This window comes from Ctenopharyngodon idella, chromosome 5 (assembly GCF_019924925.1).
Source record: "Ctenopharyngodon idella isolate HZGC_01 chromosome 5, HZGC01, whole genome shotgun sequence".
Taxonomy (NCBI): Eukaryota; Metazoa; Chordata; class Actinopteri; order Cypriniformes; family Xenocyprididae; genus Ctenopharyngodon; species Ctenopharyngodon idella.
Genome location: NC_067224.1, coordinates 11,346,526 through 11,372,500, shown reverse-complemented (window position 1 = coordinate 11,372,500; position 25,975 = coordinate 11,346,526). Strand labels below are relative to the sequence as shown.

The 25,975-nt window shown below is 39.5% G+C and overlaps 1 protein-coding gene across 7 annotated transcripts in view; it reads right to left on the bottom strand.

Annotated features, from left to right (window-relative positions):
• The window catches only part of pho (phoenix), a 36,399-nt gene that overhangs the window by 6,996 nt on the left and 3,428 nt on the right, over positions 1-25,975 (bottom strand). The window contains exons 1-5 of one of the 7 annotated variants that reach the window (XM_051893737.1): positions 17,434-17,714; positions 5,350-5,379; positions 3,599-3,896; positions 3,300-3,397; positions 3,143-3,218 (exon numbers count right to left, since the gene is read on the bottom strand). The exons of 1 other annotated variant lie outside the window; for it this stretch is intronic. In XM_051893737.1, coding sequence (XP_051749697.1) covers positions 3,143-3,218; positions 3,300-3,397; positions 3,599-3,896; positions 5,350-5,379; positions 17,434-17,510 — 579 coding nt within the window. In that variant the 5' untranslated portion in view covers positions 17,511-17,714. Of the gene's footprint in view, positions 1-1,399; positions 3,120-3,142; positions 3,219-3,299; positions 3,398-3,598; positions 3,897-5,349; positions 5,380-17,433; positions 17,715-25,975 lie in introns of those variants that run through there. 5 more of the 7 variants (XM_051893735.1, XM_051893736.1, XM_051893739.1 and 2 more) reach the window with 5 other exon arrangements.

Here is a 25,975-nt window from a genome sequence, read left to right as displayed (position 1 = left end):
ATACCATGGTGTAACCACTACAGCTCTCTATGGAGAGGCTTGTGAATTCCCTAGCTCTTAATGATTACAGGCAGACCTAAACATTGTGTTAGAAAGAGAACGCAAGGAAGCATTTTGTTACCCATTTTTTGATTCAGAATTTGTAAAAACTGCCACGTGACATTTTTTTTTTTTTTTTTACTTTTTATGCTTTTGACACAGAGCTCCTACAAAAAAAAAAAAAAAAAATGCTCAGAACTAGGGACACACCGATACCATTATTTAAGGACCGAGTACAAGTACCGATACTTTTTTTCTAGTACTCGCCTATACCGATGCCTTTTTTAATTTCTACATTTAATACATTTATTAATTTTTCTCTCTCTCTCTTTTTTTTGGTGATGTTGCAGTTTTCCAAGCACAACACAGTGAGACTAATGAATGTAGGACAGCTTCTTTATTACTACTCTAATGAAAAAGTAATAATTTTTATGTGCTTGTCACAAACTTAAAGAACAAAAATTTCAGTTTCCAATAACCTTCAAAGGGCATAATTACCAATATATATATATAATTGTTGTTATATAAAAAGAAATTTACAAACAAATTACAAACAATACAACAAATACTATAGAGATACAAATTAAATAAACTTGTTTTTCCAGATACAGTATGTTTATTTACCATGTATACATTTATTTAACATATTTTATTGTTTTATTAACATTAATGACAAATATAGGCTACGGTTTCTTTAAGACCGAATCCATGGATACTGACATATATCCTGTTTTCAGCCAAATGTTTACTTCCACTTAAGCCATAACCGACTGTATTTACGTGAGATACTCCACACGATGGACATTTTGACAACTATGTGTGCGTTTGAACATTCAGGCACAAGGAGAACTGGGATCGCCCGCAAGAAAGAGAGAGTGCATTGTTTCTGCTGCTGCCGCTGGTGTCTCTGTGCACGGAAAATTCTGTCAGTTACGTCACGTGAGGTATCGGTCTTTGGTATCGGGGGTATTTTTATGAGTACAAGTACAAGTACATGAGCTGGTATCGGTACACGATACTGGGATCGGTATCAGTGCATCCCTACACAGAACGATGCGAACGAACAAGCCTATACTTCCAAGTACGTGTGTGTGTGTGTGTGTGTGTGTGTGTGTGTGTGTGCATGGGTGTTTATTTCAGTCTTAATGTTTTACAGTGTCACCCCTTCACTGTTGTGAGCTTTTCCTGCATTATGACTGAATTACTGAATGGATTTCACATATTCTTAAAGCTTTGCTCTGTGTTACAGACAGTGATTCATAGGTGTTTGTGTCTAAGTGTGTGTGTGTGTGTGCGCGTTTGTGTTTGAGTGGGTGTGTCTATATCACACTCTTGATGTTTTAGAGCATAGGTCACTAACAGGCAGACCACGGTCCGTGTCTGGACCCAGAAGCCGTCCCATACGGACCCAGACCTACAGCCAAAACAGAAGGTTATGATTTAAAACATGACGGGGCGCTTCTATTTTACGGGCGCAGCTTTTGTAGTCTTTATGGTAGTGGTTTAGCGGATGATGAAACGCACAGACCAACTGCATGCAAGTTAAGCCATCCCATGTGATACCACTCAGCCAATCAAGTCCGCGCATCCCAGGCGGTAAACTTTGACTCTACAGTGCAGATAGATATGAAAGTTAGAGGCAAGTTACACATGAAAAGAAGGTAGAAAGAAAAAGAAAGATAGCGATACACATAGAAAACAAAAGGAGAGAAACGGACGGCTGAGCCAGTGAAAGATGAGAAAAAGATGGGCGAGATGGAGAAAGGGAGAGAAACAGATGAGTGAGATGGAGAAAGGGAGAGAAACAGGCGAGTGAGACGGAGAAAGGGAAAGAAACAGATGAGTGAGATGGAGAAAGGGAGAGAAACAGGCGAGTGAGATGGAGAAAGGGAGAGAAACAGGCGAGTGAGACGGAGAAAGGGAGAGAAACAGGCGAGTGAGATGGAGAAAGGGAGAGAAACAGGCGAGTGAGACGGAGAAAGGGAGAGAAACAGGCGAGTGAGACGGAGAAAGGGAGAGAAACAGGCGAGAATTGAATGACATTAGCAACAAGCTACTGTTTAGCTAATTATTTTATATATATATATATATATATATTTTTTTTTTTTTTTTTTTGCATAATTTGTGATTTTTTTTTTATTATGAAAAATATTCAATAACTTCACTGTAATACACTGTGCTGTCACCAAATTCAGTTCACGCCTCACTGCTGTCCTGCTGGTTATACTACAACTCTTTATTTTGAAGAAAAAAAAAAGAAAAAAAAAAGTGATATCTAAAACTGTCCAATTGTTAAGATGTGTTGAGATTTATTATCTGTAAAATTGGTTGAGACTGAATCAAGATGTGAAACAGAAAAGGGGAAATTCAAGCTTTTCCTCACTTTATTTTATTTTTCTGAAGTTAAGCACTTCATTTGAACAAGCACAATTTTCATTTTTTTTTTTATTTTCTCTTATTTTGAAATGTAGCCCTACTTTATTTAGTTAATGAGAGAAAATTATATCTACAGTCATACATATATGTTCAGTTCTATGTTACATGACAAATATTGTCAAAAAGTTTTTGAATTGTACTGAATTAATTTGATTTGACAGCCAGGAATTGATTACATGTTTGTAGATGTTGATGCAACTACTAGGATACTTAAATATATAATCACACTAACTAGTGAACCATTATGATCTTCCGGACCTTTGCTTCAAGAAATTTTCTCTAACTGGACCTCTTTAAATTTTAGTTGAATACCCCTGTTTTAGAGTGTCATCTCTTTACTGCTGTGTACTTTTTTTCAGCATTGTGGCTGATTTGTAGATTGTACACACAAAAATTATCAGAATTTTTGTCGATTTCCCATTCATTTCCTATGGTCGGTCATTTCTGACCAAAGACAACAAAAGTGTGATTTTTTTTTTACGACCACTTAGCATACTCGAATCATGCCCTCAATTTTTTTTGTGTTCACATTCCAAATGCCATAAGTGTCACCAAGTTTCGTACCATTCTGATTAAGCTGTGATTTTTAACAGTTCAAAACACAAAATTTTTCGGTCAAAAGTGACCGAAGAGCACCAGAGGGTTAAAGTCTGCAGTAATTACATACCACTTTTGTGACTTCATGATCACTGTTGTGGTCATGATCACTGCTGTGGTCATCCCCCTCAGAGTTATCACTTAGCCTGAAACAAAGTTCAATTTTTTCATTAAAACTATTATATTTAGTTTACAATAATATTTATATTTTGATTATTAGAACTTACTCAGACTCCAGCATATATGGACTGATTGCTCTTTCTGTTTTTACATAACCCTCCTCAAATTTCTTCATGCATTTGAGGAACCCTCCAATTTCTGAGTTCTTAAAAAACAAATACAACAAATAATAAACATGCATAATTTAATAACATGCAATGACAGTGTTAGCATTATAACAACCAGTGACAGAAGCACTCATTTTTCTTTGTTTTTCTAGAGACTACAAGCATTTTATCAGACATAGAATGTGATTCTAAAATGAAATGACACAAATACACAAATGAATAACATGAATAAATGCCACCTCTAGAATCTGGTGCTTCTTCCTAGTCAGGTGTTGCCGTCTGTGCGATTTCAACAAAAAGGGAAAAGTAGCTTTTTGAGGGGGAAAATAATGACTCCATTTTCCTCTGTTTGGGCACACCACATGCTGACCTTCCCTTCCCTCCTCATATTCATTGTCTTCATTCTCTGAGAGGCTCCTGGTGACTCCCTTGCTATCATCACCAATATCATCAGAGATGGACGATGGTCTATGTCGTCTTTCAGTTCGGACTGCTTTAGTCACAGACTGTGTTACAAACAGGCTTTCACCAGAGTCACTGTATAGGGGAATGCAGAGAAGTGATGCAGTGCATGAGAAAACATTTTAGTAAAATTAGATAATGTTTTGTGTTATTTTTTCGATTAATCAAATAATCTAACGATTATCCCCCCTGTAGCCTTGAAGTAATCCTGAAGACATTTATTATCTTGTTCAGGTGTTTTTTTATCAGGGTTAGAGCTAACTCTTCCAGGACCAAGTTTGCCTATCCCTCCCCTAGACAGACTGGAAAACAGTAGCGGCATTAACATTTAGTGGTACAGCATCTTAAGTTTAGGTGCCACTGGCACATAGCAGGGAAAAGTTGTGATGCATCCAGTAGCACGTCCCATTGCATGTGGTACAAATTTGAGTGGCCTGAAATGGTTCAGATATCATATTTGCAAGAGAGACGTTACTATCCATTTATTAAGTCTGATATCACGTGACACCATTTCAAGGTAAGGGTGTTCCGAACGGGCGTTGATCATTATCGGCCAATAATCATTTTATATAGTTTGATCAGTTGTCACTATAAAGTTCCAAACTCTATCCTGAAGGGCCACTGTCCTACAGAGTTTAGCTCCACCCTGCCTCAACACACCTGCCTGGAAGTTTAGTATGCTTAGTAAGACCTTGATTAGCTTGTTCAGGTGCATTTAACTGGGGTTGGAGCTGAACTCTGCAGGACAGTGGCCCTCCAGGAGTAGGACTGGACACCCAGGTCTATTTGAATCCTTCTATTCATCATGTAGTTAATTTATTTTGGCGATAGTGTCGCAACTGACACTTTGATGCTTCAATAAAGAGATCGTTAAACTAATCCATATGAATTGAACGGTTTAGTCCAAATTTTCTTAAGAGACACAATCGTTTTATATGTTGAACAGATTGAATTTAGGCTTGTATTTATAAAAAAATAAAAAAAATCTATCGCATGACATTGTGTAGTAAGTTGGCTCACGTGATTTATTTTTCACATTTCAGAACTTCTGTTAAAGGAATATAGTGAGCATTGATACATTCTGGTTTTCACAGTGCATTTTGGGACTTTTTAGGTAGCGAACGTTTCAGGGCACTGTAAGGATTTTGAGATTGAGATAGCCCTTAAAATGGCTCCCTGATCAGTGCAGTACTACTAAACTGGGGAGCTGATTGAGATTCACCCAGAACCCTAAATAACCTAATTTAGTGATTAGGTGATTTAGTGATGAACATATTTGCAATTCAGTAATTTTTCATGGCACATCTGTATTTCAGTTGCATGTGAATGTTATGTAATACCAGCGCTACTGTATGTTGTTGATCACGCAAACTGTTCATTCTAAGAGAAACATAGAATAAATCTATTATGGGTCACTACAAATACCCTATTAATAGTAGCATCCGTTACTTTTTGCATGATGCTGCATGCATGCTGGTAGGTGTCAGTGTAAGTAACATTTGCCAGCACAAGTTAAACCAAAACTTACAACAGTTGAGGAAGATCCACTTGAGTGAGACTGTAGCAAAAACAAAAACAAGCAATCAGAGACTGACATTGATCTAAATAAATACAGATATAATTTCTATACAATTTAAATATTATAATATGTGGTTAGTGGTTCTCATCTATGGCTTCAGTATTTTGCAAATAATTTTATGGAATTATGTAATGCTGAGGCTGTGAGGGCTACCGTACCATGTTTAAAATGGAATCAGCTGTAAAAAGCTATATAAAGCTCCTAGATCATTTATAATTTTCCAGAGCTCATACTGTCTGGATTTTTATGTCTACTGAAGTTTCTTGGAAAGATATTTTTGCAGTGTTCCGTCAGTAAAACAATCCAAAAACACATAACAGTACAACCCACTGAAGAGATGTTTGTCTATCCCTCACAGCCTCACTTTCATTCCCTTTTTAAAACTATTCCCTTTTTATGACTATGCTGTGAATAAGATCTCTTGGAGGTGCCACAACATATGGCGACAATGTCAGAAGCACATGAAGCAATCCATGTGCATGTCAAGTTTTAGTGGCACATGCCACTATACACTAGGCATGGGCCGGTATGAGATTTTGACGGTATGATAACCTTAAGCAAAAAAAAATATCACAGTTTCACGGTATCGCTATTACAGCTCTAAAATGTGTTATTTTAAAATGTCTAGGTAAGAAAACTTTTTTCCTTTGAACACAATATATTTATTTCTAAGCAACATAGAATATTTGGAAAAGTATTAAACTTGTATTTTAGGTGAAATAATTAAAATAAATAATTTAATTCTTCTTAATTAAATTAAAATTATATCAAATAAAATAAATGCAGTCATTTAAGTGAGCCTAAACTTGCAGCTCAACAATAATTAGAACAGAAATTGAATTATTTTCTGTAAAAAAAAAAAAAAAAGAAAAAGTTGCAGTCACTTGAGTTAAGCATGTGATCAGCTAAAGAAGATATTTAGTTATAATAAAAATATTAAAAATTATTAATAGTTATACGATATAATCATTTGTTGTTTTCATATTACAGAACAACAGCAAAATTACAATACTAATATTCATGATGTCTTTATTTCTTGCTTTTAAACGTTAAATCCTTGAGCTTTTATTTTGATGGAAAACCACAGGGAGATCCAGGAATATGTTTTTCTTTGACAACAGATTTATAAACTACACTCTCAGTACAGATGGTTGGTGCACGTTGCATTTCTAAATGCAAATTATAAGCAACTCAAACACGCAGCACTTGCAGAGCAGCATTTTCTGTGAATCGAAGCTATAAGCTGTTTTACTCCATGCAGACTATGTATTTCTATAATTATATCACATTTGATGATCGCACTAAGACACATCACATTCTCACATCCATGCATTGTCAAAATTCATAAAAAGTTACCGGGCAACTGCTGAATAAGTGTTTTAGTCTGATTTTTACTCGCATTTGGCACTTTGAACCCTGGCGATCATGCTAAGTGTCCCGCAAATGGTGCTGCGAGCTCGCGCAGCTCTGTCAGAAGCAATCCGTGCATGAAATAAAGGTATTAGAAAATGTAACATTTTGCAGTTTATTAAGTAATTGTTATGGCCATTTCGCGATTTCAGTCATCAGACAGTTAACCAGCTACCTCACTTCATCTTTTCAATGGGGGAAAAAGTTTCAGAGGTTCACCTCTTTCTGCCATCCTACACACACACACACACACACACACACACACACACACAGGTGACTGACTGACTGACTGCTAGCACCAACGGAGGGGGAGGGGTCGTGTTACTCACTACGCTGCACACAGCCTGGAGGATTCCTGCACTTTGGATCCACTTTTTGGACGAGACATAAAAAAAAAAAACAGCTCATACCGCAGGAATGTATCACGGAAGAATTTAGTGGTTTTGAAACCGCGATGTTTTCAAACCTCGGTATACCTTGAAACCGGTAACCGGCCCATGCCTACTATACACTGGTACATGCCAATGACAACTGAATGTGCCACCAGATATGCTACCCAGTACAGTGGCATGTGCTAGGGGTGTAGTCAAGTCAAGTCATCTTCATTTATATAGCGCTTTTCACAATACAGATTGTTTCAAAGCAGCTTCACAGTATGTATGTGCTATGTTCAGGGAAAATAGGACTACTGTCAAATAAAAATAAAGAAAATAAGAACAAATAAACTACAAGCAACAGCACAAATCAATAAAATAGAGCAAAGATTCAAATAAAATAAACTGCTTTTCAGGTTAATGAATGAATAAAGTACTCAAATATAAAATAACACTGCATATTATCTTCACTGTATAAATTAAATAACGATTAATCATTATTGAAGTTACAAAAGCATTATTGAAGTTACAAGAGCAGTTAGTGATTTATTTGTCATTTGTTGTTTGATTAACATTAAAAACACAGACAGCAGGAATATTAGGCTTCTTTCCCTTTAAGACAATGCACGATCCAGTACATACCGTACTGTTACGCGTTGTATTTCTCGACTGTTATACGTTCATTTAAAACATAACCAACTATGTTTGCTAGGATACTCGCCAAGACGGGCATGTTGACATAATTTGTGTGTGAATTTGTCTGTTCAACCACAAGACTTGAAAGAGAACTCAGTATTTGCTGTCTGAGATAAGCGTTGCATGCTTCGGATGAGTGCACACACAGATCTTCTCAATCGCGAGTTCTCATTTGCGTCTTGCTCTTGAATGTTTAAATTAGCAAGGATTAAATAAGTTTAGTTTAAACACAGATAAATACAGTTTAACAGCACACGTTGCTAATTTAATTTCTATTTAAATCACAGCAAACTACTATATCTTGTGTCACAGGAAGGAAAGACTAAGAACATTATTTGACACATTATTCAATTTATTTTACAAGTATTAGGGTTATTATAGTTAACTAAACCTAAAACCATAAAAAAAAAAAAAAAACTTTATTACTTGAAATAAACCTTAACTGGAAAAAAAAAAAATAAAAAAAAAAAAAAAATAAATAAATAAATAAATAAATAAATATATATATATATATATATATATATATATATATATATATATATATATAAAAATATATATAAAAAAAGGTAAACTTATTTTATTTAATCTAGTTTCCAAGCTTTAGCTTAACCTGATATACTAAAATAACTAAAACAGAAATAAAAAAACTATATAGACATTTAAAAGCAAAAACTAAAAGACAAACACAAAAAAATTACTAAAACTACAATGAAAACAGAAAAACTAAAAATCTAATCGAAATTTTAAACAAAAACTATAATAGTACCTCAATGATAAGTGTGTCACAATCCCTGACAAGTACTGAATTGAGCTCTCTTTCGTGTCTTTTTGCACTTGAATGGTAATAAAAATGTCCGGCGAGTTGGCGAGTAAAGTACAGGGTCCCACTTTATATTAAGCGTCCTTAACTACTATGTACTTACATCAAAAAATAAGTACAATGTACTTATTGCGTTCATATTGAATTGCAAAACACTTTTGCTGCTATTGAGGTGGGATACGGGTAAGGTTAAGGAAAGCTTTGGTGGTATGGGTAGGTTTAAGGGTAGGGGTATGGTGTAAGGGATGGGTCAACAGTGTAATTATAAAAGTAATTACAGAAATTAATTACAGCTGTAATTACATGCAGGTGTTTTTAAAATAAAAGTACAATATAAAAACATGTATGTACACAATAAGTGCATTGTATCAAATGATTAATTTAAATGTAAGTACATAGTAGTTAAGGCCACTTAATATAAAGTGGGACCAAGTACAGTTGGTTGTCTTAAGTGAACATAAGTTTGGAGAATATCAGATGTATATCAGTGTATTGGATCTGTGTATTGTTAGAGAAATGCTTACTTGATGCATTACAATTTAACTAGGGATGCACCGATACCTTTTTTTTAAGGACCGAGTATGAGTATCGATACTTTTTTTCCTAGTACTCGCCGATACTGATGCCTATACATTTATTAATTTCTCTCTCTCTCTCTCTTTTTTTTTTGGTGATGTTGCAGTTTTCCAAGCAAAACACAGTGAGACTAATGAATGTAGGACAGATTCTTTATTATTACTCTAATGAAAAAACGAATAATTTTTATGCGCTTGTCACAAATTTAAAGAACAAAAATTTCACAGTGTCCAATAACATTCAAAGGGCATAATTACCAACTGTTGTTATATAAAAAAAAAAATTTACAAACAAATTACAAATACTATGTTTTTCAGATACAGTAGGTTTATTTACCATGTATACATTTATTTTATTTATAACATATTTTGTTGTTTTATTAACATTAATGACAAATATAGGCTAGGGTCCCTTTAAGACCGAATCCATGGATACTGACACGTATCCTGTTTTTACCTAAATGTTTACGTCCACTTAAGCCATAACCGACTGTATTTACGTGAGATACTCCACACGATGGACATTTTGACAACTATGTGTGCATTTTAACCATTCAGGTGCAAGGACAACTGATCGCACGCTGTCTGAGAGAACTGGGATCGCGCGCAAGAAAAGAGAGAGAGAGTGCGCGAGAGGGAGCGCTTCTGGTCTGTGTCATTCAGCACGATTCCGCCTATCCCGCCTTCACTAATCAATAACGAATTGTGATTGAAAGCATGCAGTTCGCAATGTGTGTGTTGTCGTCATTAATTCGAAGTATTTCCACTTCCTTTGAGGCTGACATTGTTTCTGCTGCTGCCGCCGGTGTCTCTGTGCATGGAAAATTCTGTCAGTTACGTCACGTGAGGTATCGGTCTTTGGTATCAGGGGTATTTTTACGAGTACAAGTACATGAGCTTGGTATTGGGCCCGATACCGATACTGGTATCGGTGCATCCCTAAATTTAACTAAATTAGATTTTAGTTGACTAAATCTACTGTAGTAGACTAAAATCTTATGATATTTAGTCGACTAAAACTAGACTAAAACTAAAACCATTTCCGATATGGTTTGTATCCATCGACAGAAACATACATTATCCGAACTCTGTGTTTTACACGTTACTATTTTTAACAAACCATATGTCATCATTCGAGATGAACCGTGGTGTGTGCCGAACCGTAAGTGGAGTAATTACTCACCCTCATGTCGTTCCAAACCCGTAAGACCTTTGTTCATATTCGGAACACAAATTAAGTTATTTTTGATGAAATCCTAAAGCTTTCTGACCTCCCTATAGACAGCAACGTCATAACCAATTTCAAGGCCCAGAAAGGTAGTAAAGACATCGTTAAAATAGTCCATGCGACTACAGTGGCTCAACCTTAAATGTTATGAAGCGACGAGAATACTTTTTGTGTGCAAAAACAAATAAAAAATAAAGACTTTATTCAACAGTATCTTCTCTTCCCTGTCAGTCTCCTATGCTGTTCACGTTGTAAACGCTTCCAGGTTCTACATCAGAACGCCGGCTCAGTATTGGCTGACGCTGTACACTTGAGCACCACAATGCTTATGTGTGCTGCTGACGCAGGAGCTGGCCAGTAATGAGCCAGTGTTCTGACATAGAACCCGGAAGTGTTGCACTGTGTTTAAACATTGTAAACAACCAATTTCAAGGCCCAGAAAGGTAGTAATGATGTTGCAGTCTATAGGGATGTCAGAAAGCTCTAGGATTTCATCAAAAATATCTTAATTTTGACCTCCCACAAAACCTTTTTTTTTTTGTTATCTTCAGATTCGCAATTTTGTTAAAAAAAAAAAAAAAGTCCATCCTTCCCGGATCTTCCTTCTACTTCCCCTTAGATAGTCTTCCTCTCAACTTTAATAATAAAGGGTTGGGAACCCATTTTGTCATATTTTAAAAAATCTGAAAGAATTACCCAGTTGTTTACTTTTACTTTCCATTTATGTATCTCTCTCTTTTAGCCTTTTTGTGATACTGTATTTGATGTTTTAACCTCAGTGTAATTTGTCTCGCACGTTTTTTTTTTCTTTTTCCCTTTTATGTGTATGCATTTATACTGTATCATTATTTATGTATCACCACTGTATCAGCATTATTTATGTACTGGTATGCATGGGTCCATACCTTGAAAAGGTGTAATGACATTATTGTTCTATTTTGCCTTTGTAACCAGACAGTGTGTTATTTTGTTGCACCTAAGCTGCCTAGGGAAGGGATGTTTAGGGGTGGGGGTTGTTATAGCAAAAATTGAAGGAAGAAAGGAAAAATTTTAACTTTTATTGTTTTACTGTATGTTGCTTTACTCCAATAAAAAAAAAAAAAAAAAAAAAAAAAAAAATCTTTGTGTTTTCCAAAGATGAACAAAGATCTTGTGGGTTTGGAACAACATGAGTGTGAGGGTTTATTTTTGGGTAAACCAACCCTTTAAAAGGTTACAATTAACAAAAGAGCCCAAGTTATTAAATTCAGTTGCTATTTATTTATTTTTAGATATAATAAATCAACCCTCAAATAAAACAAAAACATGTAAATTGCAAATAAGGCAGGTTTTGCATTAACTTCTAAATCTAATTATAAAGTTAATTTTTTACTCCAATTAATTTTGGAAATAATTATTTACACAGTAGCTGTCATGACTTTTTTTGTCATAACTTGACAAATTTAACATACATACATTAAATTAAATAATCAAGACATTACTAACAGGTTAAGTAAATATAATGGAATAGGCTAATATAGTGCATATACAAAATGCTCCTCTCTAGAGTTCATTTCTCTAGCGAACTAACATGATGTCGACACTAAATGCCTGAGGTAAATATATGTGAGATACTCTCAAGCTGTTTTATTGATATCTTTCCACAACTGAAACACTGTTTAAGAGATTACATGAAACCATATCGATCGATTGTAGGGCTGTAACGATTCCTCGATTAAATTCGAATACTCGATTTTACCCGTTTCGAGTAATCGGTAAAATACCGGAAGTGGCGCTTCCCAAGAACGAGAATCCATGAAACGCATTATTAGACCATTTTCTAAGGCTGCACGATATTAAACCTGTTTAAAAATCATAATAAAGCATAATGCTATTGTGACTTTACAAAGGCTGTGAATTAATTAAATAAATGTAAGTGCTGCAGGTTTAATATGCGCTGTAATTATTTACATACGTGTAGGTTATCCATGTGCGTCTCATGCGGCTCCATTCACAGTAAATGCTGCTTCATGTGAACTGTTATTTACATGAGTGGCGCGTTTCAAACTCCATCTCTGCATATGCTGCGAGTTTGGATTGCTTTTAATGTTCATCTGGAAACGCAATGTGCCACATTTAATCAGATTTGTAAGGTAAGTCATCTTTAAACCTTAGCAAACGCAGGAGAATACATTATACAGTATTCAACTGTGCTAACTGCTCATCGCGATTTCAAAATATAAGTTTAAGCCCTCGTTTAAGTTCACATGTTCTTGTTCAAGAAATTATAGTGGTTGTAGCATTTCTGTCGTAAAGAAATGGCCAAATATTAAAGATTATTTGGACAGTTGAAATAAATGTTGTAAAACAAGGATTGGATGGTCTGGCGCGATTACTCGATTACCAAAATAATCATTAGCTACAGCCCTAATCGATTGTCTCTTCTTCTGTGCTTTTTACTGGTTGCAAACAGCGTTTTACCAGCTTTACCACGCGCACCCCCTTTTGAATCGGAGTGTGGATCGCCTGTGGATCGACTGTATTCATCGTGTGACTGCATGCACCAATCTGTACCCTGACGGTTCGGGACGAATACATGTACCATTACACCTAGCATGTGCCAATGGCTTCTGTGCGTAAGATGCAATGGCACTTAATGTTAATACTGCCTCTCACAACAAATATTAAAGACACCCTGTGGTGAAAATTAAGTTTTTATGGGTCCATGAGGTGTTTTTAAAATGCTTTAAGAAAAACCATGTGCAAAGTCATCACTCAACACCATTACTGAGTATTTTCTCCTTAAAACTGCAGTGTACCAAAGACAGTCTCATAAACGCGGCTTGAAACTGCCTGTTCACTACCATCACAAACATGCAATCAATCCCGTCAAAAAATTGACTTTTTATGATGTTCAAAGTGTTTCTAATACGGCAGACAGTGAATCGATTCGATTCATGATTCATAGGTGTTTGTTTCAAGAACGATTTTTGAAAATTCAGAACGATTCGGAACGATACACATTGAAATTCGATGCAATTCGATTAATTAGATTCGATTCTGCATTTTTATATGCATTCATAGGGCTATTGAAATGCTTTCCCCAATGTGTCTTAGTCAGGGTGCAAATTACACAGTGGCCTTCAGGAGGTCAGAGAGTTAGGGCAAAAAAAAACCCTTTTGTCCATTGTTAATGTTGGTTCATGTTAGTTATAATGATGCTACATAACTTTATTTTAATAGCCTAAAAATTGGCATTTGTAGAAATTTACATAAGCCAAAATTTTAAAAGGCTTTAAAAGTATTGTTAGTTCATGTTAACTATAGTGTAGGATAGTATTAATGGCTACACAACCTTATTAAAGTGTTCCAGGTACATTAAACATACTAATGCTTACATGGAGAGACTACCTTAGAATATGCCCTTTCCCAACTAATCCTAAACTAACTTTTCTTCATGGAATAGTTATAAAAGCCCTCTTTGTTCTCTTTACGATGATTCTGAAAGAAAACGCGCTGGGTTTCTGCTGTTGCTATAGTAACGAACAACTTTAATGCGCATCTTATTGATAGATAAACCACATGCTCTTATTTCAGTGTTGTTAATGTTGTAGTTAATTCAGCAGTTTCCTTCGCACATTCAGTTTAACAACATTAAGTTAAATTTTATTTATCATTCATTGGAACTGAGCGTATGAGACACTTACATGTGTTTGCTCCGTCCATGCAATAAATGCGCACCCTTGAATAAGCAGGGTTTTACTTCAACTGCTCAGGTAATGTCAATATATGACCCACTTCCGTAAAACGTAAGTATTTTATCTTATAATCTTATCTTAAAATAACGGTGACGTTTCCACGCAATAAAAGCGTTTTATTTCAACAGTAGTAACCATGCAAAGACTTGGCAGCTGTATCAATGGCTTGAGCGGTTTGACTCAGGACTATTGCTATCTCAATAGAGAGCTGTCATCTGCTCATGTGGATAGCAGTAGTGGCCGTCCTGAGGAGAGCTCAAACATGGGCTTCTCAATGAGAGCTACAGACAGAGCTCGAGCGCAATCCAGTGAAAGGCGTTAAAGAGTGCAGCGTGTCTGTGTGAAGGAGAGCTGTGAGGGCGAATTACAGCGCACAACGTCTCCCATCAATTCGCACATGTAGTATTTTAATGTTTATGTATTTTAAAGCACTGAATCGCTAAAGAATCGTGATTCATCTGATTCTTAGCGTTTTACATCGATTATCGGCCGAAATGAACAATTCTCCATTCAAAAAACATGTTTCAAGATCGGTGCATATGCATCATCAGGATTTGTAATCGATGCATTGAGAAAACGAGTGAATCGTTACACCCCTAGTTTCTGAGGATTCTGATTTTTTTTTTTTTTTTGGTAACATTATCAACATATTAATAGCTGTTTGATAATGTAGTCAAGCCATAGGCTAATAATATAATTTACCATTATGTGTCTGACGCTGTAGAGAGCAATCAGTAAAATGCATTCTGATACAGCGACTTGTAGACTTGTATAATTCGCTCTTCCTCCATCTTCTGAATCAGTTTCTGGTTCAAACATATATGGCTGAATTAAACCAATATTTCCACTTGCCATTGTGTAGCATTGACCAAGTGGATCAGGTAGCGTGCAGCAAGATGGCGTCTGTGTAGCTGATCATTTTCTGTCTCTAACAAACTTTCGTACAAAACTTAATCTCATTTGACCTTTCTTGTTTTTTTGCGTTGACAAATATCTTTATATTCTGAATGATCCTTTAACGATTTTAAGCGTGAGTTGAGGATTTTTATCTTTTAGTCTGTTAGAACAAAACTTGGTTTGTGACCAACTGAGTGCGTTTTCTGAAACCAACATTCACGTGTTGCCGGAACATTACTAAAGACAAATGGAACAAAGAATGAGAGAAAGTGTTAACCCACTCCAGAAGAGGACTCAAGCATGGAATGTCTTCCACTTTCAAAAACCCCGACCAGCAGCCCTCTTCCAAAAATGTAAATTTACTTTTTGTAATTTTCCATACTTCTGAAACCTCAAATACAGTTATACTGGAGGCGATCGAGAGGCTGGGGGAAAAAAGCAAGATGACTTATTGAGAAGTTACTAGAGCTCGAAAGGTCTGTTGCTTCCACTCTAATATGTGAACTTGTCACCAAAGCTGACTCAGTTACCGATACAACGTAGAGAGAGACGTTAAAACCTGCTGTTAAAATGGACAAACTAGATTTTCAATTAGCGGCTGAGATAATTGAAAATAAACTGAAGGAAAAGAATGATGAACCAGATGCATATAAATGAAGGTGGAACCTGAAAATGTTGGGTATTATAATTGAGGTATTATGCATGAGGAAGTATCACTTCTGTTGCTTCTGTCTCATTGCCTATTGTTGCCATTCAGAGACATGGGTCGTAGGTGCTCGTTTCCACAGTGCTACAACACAAAAATGCATTTCCCTGCGACGTGACCAGAGCTGAAGTTTTGGTGCAGGTTGTTTGTTTTGCTGTTGTCCACCAGCACAAATGGAAAATGTTTGCAGAGATCGCATTACAGCGGAGAATTCAAATGTCACAAAAGTGCTGCTCATTTACCTTTGCCTGTTCTGCGTTCAGACACATGAGCCGTGTATGTTTCCCTCAGAACAGTGAGTGTTGTTCATATTTTGCCCGCGATGCAGTCAGAACTGGAGTTTGAATACTAATGCATGAAAAATACGATTGTTACGATATACACACGGAGCGCGCATATGATCGGTTTCAGCGCGGAGCTACACGAGGAGTTTAACAACTCTCGCCACATGGATTATAGATCATGTACAGAATAAAGTATACGTGTTTATAGTTTTTATAGTCGTATTTCACACACTCTCCTGCACCAAACATGAACCAGCATGGGGTACGCACACATATTTCATCATGTCTTCTTCAAATGAAATATGTGCAAACTGGACACTGATACAGTGGATGAACGCGATGACACGATTATTCTGATACACAAAAGACAATGATTTAGACCGAAAATTCAAAGAAGAATGGACAAAAAAAGTAACTATGTCTTTATTCTTCCCGTGTTAAACTATGTCGTTTTTCATGAGACTGTAGTGCTCGTAAATGCAATGAAAATATTATTAGCCCTTTTAAATATTCTTCCGCATTTCTCCCTTGTGCTTGGGAGTTGTCATTTTCTGTGCTCATATATTAATATTCATTATTCTGTATAATGAGTGTGTTGTAGGTCTGTTTCTCATTGGTTGTTCTCCCCCCACCAACCCCTACACTCCCACTTTTCCAGAGCTTTACACGCCCATTTTCTCAGACTTTTCCAGCTCTGAGGTGTGAACCACCAGGCTAAAACGGGGAGTTTCATGACACTTTAACATGGGGAGGTGTACAAAATTTGCATGTAAACGGTAAACAACAAACAAACAAACAAAAAAGCCTCATGTCATATTGCACACAAATGAGGTAAGCTTTGTGTTTACATCATCTGCCGCATGCTCATGTTTACAAGGCAGCAAAAAAAAAAAAGACCGCAAACTCATGTTTGATTTGGGTAGTGCTAGAGCCAATACTTGCATGTGTAATAACTGAAAGAATATTTATACATCATATTTATTTTGGCTAGTTTACTTTAGATTTTTATAATACATGGTGTATTATAAAAATCTAAAGTAAACTAGCCAGAAAATATCACCCACTTTCACCCAAACTAAATACTTAAAAACAAGTTTAAAATGGTCACAGACACGCCAGGCTCCAACACCCACCAATCACAACGCACTCCATCTCCGGAATACTGATCACACGCACCTGCACCTCATCAGCACACTCATCACCTCCACTACTTAAGACGCTCACACACACTCAGTCACTGCCCGGTCTCGTTCGCATCTAGACGTACCTACATGCTTACCTCAAGGACTCCCAGCGATCTACTTACCTGTCTCCAGCGTCTCCAAGTCTCTCCTCGTGTTCCCAGTCTGTGTGTGAGTGTCTCCAGTCATCTGCGTTGTTCATCCTCCATCATCTTCCCTGGTCTCCATCTATTCAACACAAAGAACAGTATCACTCATCCTCATCTCACCATTCACCTGACAAGTCACTTAATACTCACCTGCACGTCTGTTTACTCTGCTGTTGTCTCAATAAACTACCATCTCTGCCATCTACAGTCTCTGTCCCTTCTGCACTGTAACAAAAGACTAGACCAAGACCGCGAGACAACAGCATGAGCCACCCGGATCCCTTTCAGGAGCTCGCTGACGCCCTGCGCCGAGCACTCACCGTCAACCCTCCTTCACCTCCACCAGCGATCACGTCCGTCAACACAGCCACCACTCCTTCACCACCCATGCACGCCATTCCCATGGCCAAACCAGCGCCGTACTCTGGATCGGCAGAGGATTGCAGCGGATTCCTCCTGCAATGCGCGCTGGTCCTGGAGATGCAACCGCACTATTACCCCACGGATACCTCCAAAGTAGCGTTCATAATTTCACAGTTACAAGGCAAAGCACTGCAATGGGCCGATTCCATTTGGTCCCAGAATACTCCTATCACTCGTTCTTACTCTGGTTTCGTCGCCCATTTCCGGGAAGTCTTCGGAAAGCCTGCCACTGACTCCTCTATTGGTGAGAAACTATATAATTTAAAACAAGGATCAATGTCTGTGAATGATTATGCTTTGCAATTCAGAATGCTAGCTGCTTCAAGCGGCTGGAACGAGCAGGCTCTGATAACCACCTACCGTCAAGGTCTGGACCCTCGAGTGCGGTTGCATCTCGCTGCATACGAGGATTCCATCGGACTCGAACGGTTTATCCAACTCTCCAACCGCTTCGGCACTCGTGTAGTGAACAGCACATTCCAGGGCCCAGTTTATGGCCGGGCCCCTCTCTGTCCGTAACAGCGGACAAAGGTTTGCTACATTTTGATTGGATCTTGGTGGACTAACACAAACAAACTGTCCAACGCCATCAGATAAAGATGTAAGGACAACATCCAGACCTCTCTTAGAGGGCAAGAAGAAGACCTCTTGTACCAAGCCTGGGAAGGACAGGACTTCTCATTGGTCCACATGCAGTTTCTGCCCTTCACCCATCTAGAGACTACTTCCTAAGGTTGGCCAGAGACTGCCATAAAAATTCCTTGGGACCTCAGCAGCAATGGGTGAAGCAAAGAGAGATCACAAAGATCCATCCAAAGCCATTCAAAACTATGTTTGAAAACCTTAGAACTGATGCAAACTACACATCCATTTCATACTTATTCACAGGAATAAGTATTCTCAGTGACAGCTATTTGTAGTGCAACATCTGACACAGATTCAGCTGTTAATGTACAATTGAATGAAAGCATGACGGTTCAATCTTCTTCCATCATGTTTAGTCTCTATTTGTTTAGAATATTGCCAAAGGTATTCTGGTGGTGGTTTGGAAAGTGAGAAATGCATTGGTAAACTTTAAAGACACTGTAAAGACTTCCAACTTTGTGCTTTATGCAAATGAGTTCCACAGGGGAAAGAAGGGTGGGCCACACTATGTGTGTCCCCTCTGATGCCAGCAGCCAATCACAGCACTCGAATGGAGAAGCGCCAAATTGCAATCTCCTCCTCATTGGAAAGGGATAAAGGTACCCTTTCAACAGACATTCCTTGTTTCTGAGTCAGCCCTTCAAAGGGGAAAGACATAACAGATATACCGTTCTGGGTCTCAACTCTGTAAGGAGTGAGACATTAACAGATACACCGTTCTGAGTCTGTCCTGCACGGGGATAGACATTGACAGATACATTCTCGTTCTGAGCCTCTGGTCCATCCAGAGAGACAACAACAGATCCCACGATCTGAGTCTACAGCTGGCGAAGCAGCAACAGAGACGACCACGTTCTGAGCCTCCAGCCTGTGAGGAAAGAGACATTAACAAACACTACGTTCAGAGTTTCCGTCCAGCGAGACAGTAACGACATCTGCAACAAGGTTAAGCTCAGGAGAGCAAACCTTCACTCCAAGGTACCTTCGTCTGCGTATTCCAGATTGTTAAGGACCTTCTGCACCTACACCAGGGCCTCATCTGCGTGTTCCAGATTTTAGGACCCTTTGGTGCTCCAGGAGATCAGCATCCCGCAGAGCTTCGTGTTCAAGACTGTTGAAACAGGTTCTGGCTCCTCTCCCCACTGCATTGTCACCCAGCACAACCAGTGGAAGACGTCACCGTCATCGGACTCAACCACGTGGAACGTAAATATCACTTAACCAAACCTCTTTCCAGAGACCTTGGCATTGTTGTATATTATCAGTATATAATTTCCTAATTCCCATTAGATGTAATATAGCTGATGTTAGTTAATAACAAATAATCTTTCGTTTATTTGTTCAGTGCATAATAAGGTTCTCCACCTTATTATTTTTCAGAGAAAGTTTATCTTTCCATAAGATAACGTAACTCTTCCATAGCCACACCCAACTTAATCACTTGTATTCTATGTATCTTATGCACTTTATTCCTTTATCATTCATGGTATTCATTTAGTAGTTGTGTTATTCTTGTTTATCTTTTGTTAATAAAATTTATTTTATTACACTTGTGTCTTCCTTGTGCTGATAATACAGAAAAGGCTCTACAAGTTAGCAATCTCACCAATCTTTCAGATAAATCAGCTGACCGCTTTACATTAATTCCAAATGAATGAAAGCCCCTGTTGGGAGTGTTCTCATACTGCCAAGGTAAAGACCTTGAATGGTGCCCTGAACTAGGAAAAGGGGGGAAGTGGTCATCTGATGTACTCATAACCACACCTTAAGAGACGTGTGATCCAAAAATTACAACGTCAGTGGTGACGTGAGTACCAATCCCTATTTTACTTCACATCCTTGGATGGGCGAAAGTAAAAATCACTACACTCATATGCAGTCGTGTCTCGAAGAATACCAGGGCCAGTCGCTATTCAACATCGCTCCCCGCCGACCAGAACCCATCAGCCCTCCAGAACCAGCCTACGAACCCATGCTTTTGGAGAATACCCGGCTCACTGCTACAGAATGGCAAAGGCGGCTGACCCAGAATCTTTGTATATACTGTGCTTCTCCTGGGCATGTAATCTCCACATGCCCAATTCGTCCTCCTCGACCAATGGTGAGTGCCATCATTCCCTCAATAAGTAAGATGAAACCACTCACCACTGTAGTAAACCTTACTGCTGCTGACATCTCTCTTCCAGTGGTCGCACTCCTCAATTCTGGGTCAGCAGGCAACTTCATCTCCGGCGCCCTCTGCCATCAACTCAAGCTCAAGACCACGGCCACGCGGTCTACCTACCCGATCCACTCAGTGGCCGGGAAACCTCTCAGCAGAAGATCTGTTCGTTGGTGCGTCGGGCCCATCCAGTTACAAGTGGGAATCCTCCACACGGAGCAATTACATCTGCTGGTTCTGGAGGAATCCACCGCTGACATGATACTAGGGCATCCCTGGTTGGAGCAGCACAACCCAGTCATCTCCTGGAAGACCGGCGAGATCCTGAAGTGGGGCGACACCTGTTTCACCAGCTGTTTCTCGGAGCTCCAAGTTCCTCCGTCTCCTCGTCCTGAACACCTCTCTGTCTGTGCCATGTCCATCGAGAGCCCCATAGAGAAACGCTCTGTGGATGTACCTCCGTGTTACGCCCCCTTCAGCGACATCTTCTGCCCTCAGCGAGCTTCCAAGCTGCCTCCACACCGGCCATGGGACTGCGCCATCGACCTGCTTCTGGGTGAGTCAGTGCCCAGGGGAAAGATCTATCCCCTGTCCATCCCGGAGGAGAAGGCCATGGAGGAATACATCAAAGAGGCCCTGGCGCAAGGTTACATCCGCCCGTCTACTTCCCCTGCTGCTTCGAGGTTCTTCTACGTGGCAAAAAAGGACGGAGGCTTGCGGCCATGCATCGATTACAGAGCCCTCAATAACATCACCGTAAAGTTCCGTTACCCCCTTCCTCTCGTCCCAGCTGCTCTGGAACATCTCCGTGGTGCCACTGTCTTCACCAAGTTGGACCTCCGCAGCGCCTACAACCTCATCCGGATACGTGAGGAGGACGAGTGGAAGACTGCCTTCGTGACACCCACCGGCCACTATGAATACCTCGTTATGCTGTATAGCCTGGTCAACGCCCCCTCCGTATTCCAGGACTTCATCCACGAGGTGCTCCGGGAGTTCCTTCACAAGTTCGTCTTGGTGTACATCGATGATATCCTCATCTACTCCCGGAGCTTGGCCGAACATCGCCACCACGTTGCGGAGGTCCTGAAAGGCCTGAGGGAGTTCCACCTCTTCCTTAAAGCTGAAAAGTGCTCCTTCCACCAGCCCTCAGTGCAGTTCCTTGGCTACAACATCGACAGCAGAGGCATCCGGATGGACGAGAGGAAGGTGGATGCCATCTGGAACTGGCCTACTCCATCAACCATCAAAGAACTCCAACGATTCCTCGGCTTCACCAACTTCTACCGCCGTTTCATCAAGAACTACAGCTCAATCACCGGTCCACTCACCAACCTACTCCGCCATAAGCCCAAGTCTCTGTCCTGGACTCCAGCTGCCACCACCGCGTTTAACACCTTAAAAGAAGCCTTCACCACCGCTCCACTCCTCGTGCACCCTGATCCCGACCTGCCTTTCGTCGTGGAAGTGGACGCCTCCACCACCGGAGTTGGAGCGGTGCTATCTCAACAGCAGGGTACACCAAGTAGACTCCATCCATGCGCCGCCTTCTCCCGCAAGCTCAACCCGGCGGAGATCAACTACAACATCGGCAACAGGGAGCTACTCGCCATCAAGCTGGCCCTCGAAGAGTGGAGGCATTAATTGGAGGGAGCCAAACACCCCTTCCTCGTACTTACCGACCATAAGAACCTTGAGTACCTCCGAGCTGCAAAGAGACTAAACCCCAGACAATTCTCCAAGTCCGTGCGTCTAATCCCCCTAACTGGTCTACCCACTGCTATGCAAACCGCCGAACTCATGTTTAAACACGTATTCAGATACTACGGTATCCCTGAAGACATTGTCTCAGATAGAGAACCTCAATTCGTTTCCCGTGTATGGAGAGCATTCTTCTCGCTCCTAGGTGTGACCGTCAGTCTAACATCCGGCTACTATCCCCAATCGAACGGGCAGACGGAAAGGAAGATCCAGGAGATTAGTCGTTTCCTCCGTACCTTCTGTCACGGCCACCAGGACTCTTGGAACCAGTACCTGGGTTGGGCCGAGTACGCACAAAACTCCCTGCGCCAACCATCTACTGGACTCACCCCGTTCCAGTGCGTGCTCGGTTACCAACCCCCACTGTTCCCCTGGTCAGGGGAACCATTGGACGTCCCATCTGTCGACTACTGGTTCCGAGAGAGCGAGAGGGTCTGGGATTCGGCACATCATCAGCGTCAGCGGGCCCTGCGCAGACGCAGGATGGCAGCCGACCTTCACCGTTCCAACGCCCCTGCCTACCAACCTGGACAGAAGGTCTGGCTGTCAACCAGGGACATCAGGCTGCGTCTGCCCTGCCGGAAGCTGAGTCCCAGGTTCATTGGCCCATTCACCATCACCAAGCAGGTCAACCCGGTCACGTACCAGCTCCAGCTTCCACCTCAATATCGCATTCACCCCACTTTCCACGTGTCTCTACTGAAACCTCACTACCCTTCTGTTCCTCTCTCCACAGAGCCTGGCGTAGCAGCAGCCGAACCTCCACTTCCACTCATCCTGGACGACGGTGCAGCCTATGAGGTGTGTGAGATCTTGGCAGACACGCCAGGCTCCAACACCCACCAATCACAACGCACTCCATCTCCGGAATACTGATCACACGCATACCGGTCTTGTTCGCATCTAGACGTACCTACATGCTTACCTCAAGGACTCCCAGCGATCTACTTACCTGTCTCCAGCGTCTCCAAGTCTCTCCTCGTGTTCCCAGTCTGTGTGTGAGTGTCTCCAGTCATCTGCGTTGTTCATCCTCCATCGTCTTCCCTGGTCTCCATCAAGGACAGTATCACTCATCCTCATCTCACCATTCACCTGCCAAGTCACTTAACACTCACCTGCACGTCTGTTTACTCTGCTGTTGTCTCAATAAACTACCATCTCTGCCATCTACAGTCTCTGTCCCTTCTGCACTGTAACAAAAATGGGTAAATCTTCTACAGTATACATATTTTTGATTCTTAATTTTCTTTTCTGACATACTCCAATTCTTGTTAAAACACACTAGACATGCTTATTCTGTGCATTTTGAGCACTTTTGTGTGAAATCATATTTATTTTGTCCATCAAAAGTGTGCTTTCACTTTGAGCGTCAGCAGCGCAGCAAAAAAAAAAAAAAAAAAAAAGACTCGCCACTGAAACCCCCGCTTCACTGCTGCTTACGCGACACTCCTGCTTGACATTCACGTGCTCCCGTTGTGAATGCACTTATTGGTTAACATGCACGCCGAAAAAAATTATGCACTGCTCACGTGCCGCTCATGCTTGCAGTGTGAAACGGCCGTAATTAATGACATAATTTTCATTTTGGGGTGAACTAACCCTTTAATCCAAAAATGTGTTTAGTTATTAACAGAGCCTTATTTAAAAGGTTAGTTCACCCAAAAATGAAAATTCTGTCATTTATTACTCATGCTCATGTCGTTCCAGACCCGTTAAGACCTTCGTTAATCTTCGGAACGCTAATTGAGATACATTTCCGATGGCTCCGTGAGGCCTGCATAGGGGGCAATGACATTTCCTCTCTCAAGATCCATAAAGGTACTAAAAACATATTTAAATCATTTCATGCGAGTACAGTGGTTCAATATTATTATTATAAAGCTACGAGAATATTTTTGGCGCACCAAAAAAAACAAAATAACGACTTATATAATGATGGCCGATTTCAAAACACTGCTTCAGGAAGCTTCGGAGCATAATGAATCAGCGTGTCGAATCCGCAGTTCGGAGCGCCAAAGTCACGTGATTTCAGCAGTTTGGAGGTTTGATACGCGATCCGAATCATGATTTGATACGCTGATTCATTATGCTCCGAAGCTTCCTGAAGCAGTGTTTTGAAATCGGCCATCACTAAATAAGTCGTTATTTTGTTTTTTTTTGGCGTATCAAAAATATTCTCGTCGCTTTATAATATTAATATTGAACCACTGTACTCACATGAACTGATTTGAATATGGTTTTAGTACATTAATGGATCTTGAGAGAGGAAATGTCATTGCTGGCTATGGAGGCCTCAATGAGTCATCGGATTTCAACAAAAATATATATTTCAACAAAAATTTGTGTTCCGAAGATCAACGAAGGTAAAACGGCATGAGGGTGAGTAATTAATGAAAGAGTTTTCATTTTTGGGTGAACTAACCCTTTAAGTTTATTTGGAAAAACAAGGACTGAATATGTAGAAAGAAAAACAATTATTAGAACTTTTTCAGAGGGTGGACTTAACACTCTTGATTTCAGTACCCGTAATATAATTTTAAAATCAACTGGATAAAACATTGTTTGGACCAGGAGAATTCTATATGGTTTTATATCCATAATTTGATCTTTGAAAAGTATGGCGGATTAATATTTCTGCTATCGTGTGATTCCAAATGTAGTAAGCTTCCCATTAAATTATCTAATTTTCATAAGCAGTCACTAGAAGCTTGGAAATTAGCCTTTAAACAATTTCTCTCCACATGCATATACTATGGAATAACCAACATGTGTTATCTAACATGACTATATTTAAAAAGAGAATGTTTTAATAAGATAATTATTTTTGTTTGAGATTTGCTAAATAGTACTGTTGAGGTTCATACTTAATTTACTTCTCAGGGACTGTGTCTTCATATAGCCTAGAGATTACAGTTTGCTTGTAAAATGCAATCTCTTCTAAATTGCTACACCTTGTGAAAACATCTGGTAACGCTTTAGATTACAGCCCGGAAAGTACTGCATAATTACAAGCAGTAAAGTATGACATCTGCGGGTTGTCAATTAAAGTGGTGCTTGTTACCCTCTTGTTTCATGTAGTTAATGGGTAAGTACAATAAAAACACAATCTGATATCACTGACTCCGAAACCTTTATTTAAAAAACAACTTAATTCAAAACTGGTTTACAACACTTCTTATTCATTTATTAATTTCAAATTATAAAGCCTTAACAGAAAGTAGCACGTTTTGTCCTTTTTTTCTCTCTTGCTTGGCTTCCTCCTCCTCTTGTTCTTCTTTTTCAGTCTTTCCACTGATGAATCTTAAGAAGGAATCCCATGTCTTTTGCTATTCTGTATTATGTATTATAAGAAAATACAGTACACCCAGAAATGTTCTCATGGTTTACTCATCTTTTCGCTTTCCAACCAACTGTCACCAGCATGTGCATGAGAGTCAACTTCACGTTTGACGAAGCAACGTGAAGTTTCAAGCTTTCATGACGTTCTCGCGGGTGTTTCATGTGAAACTCGCGCGAGAACTGCCATCT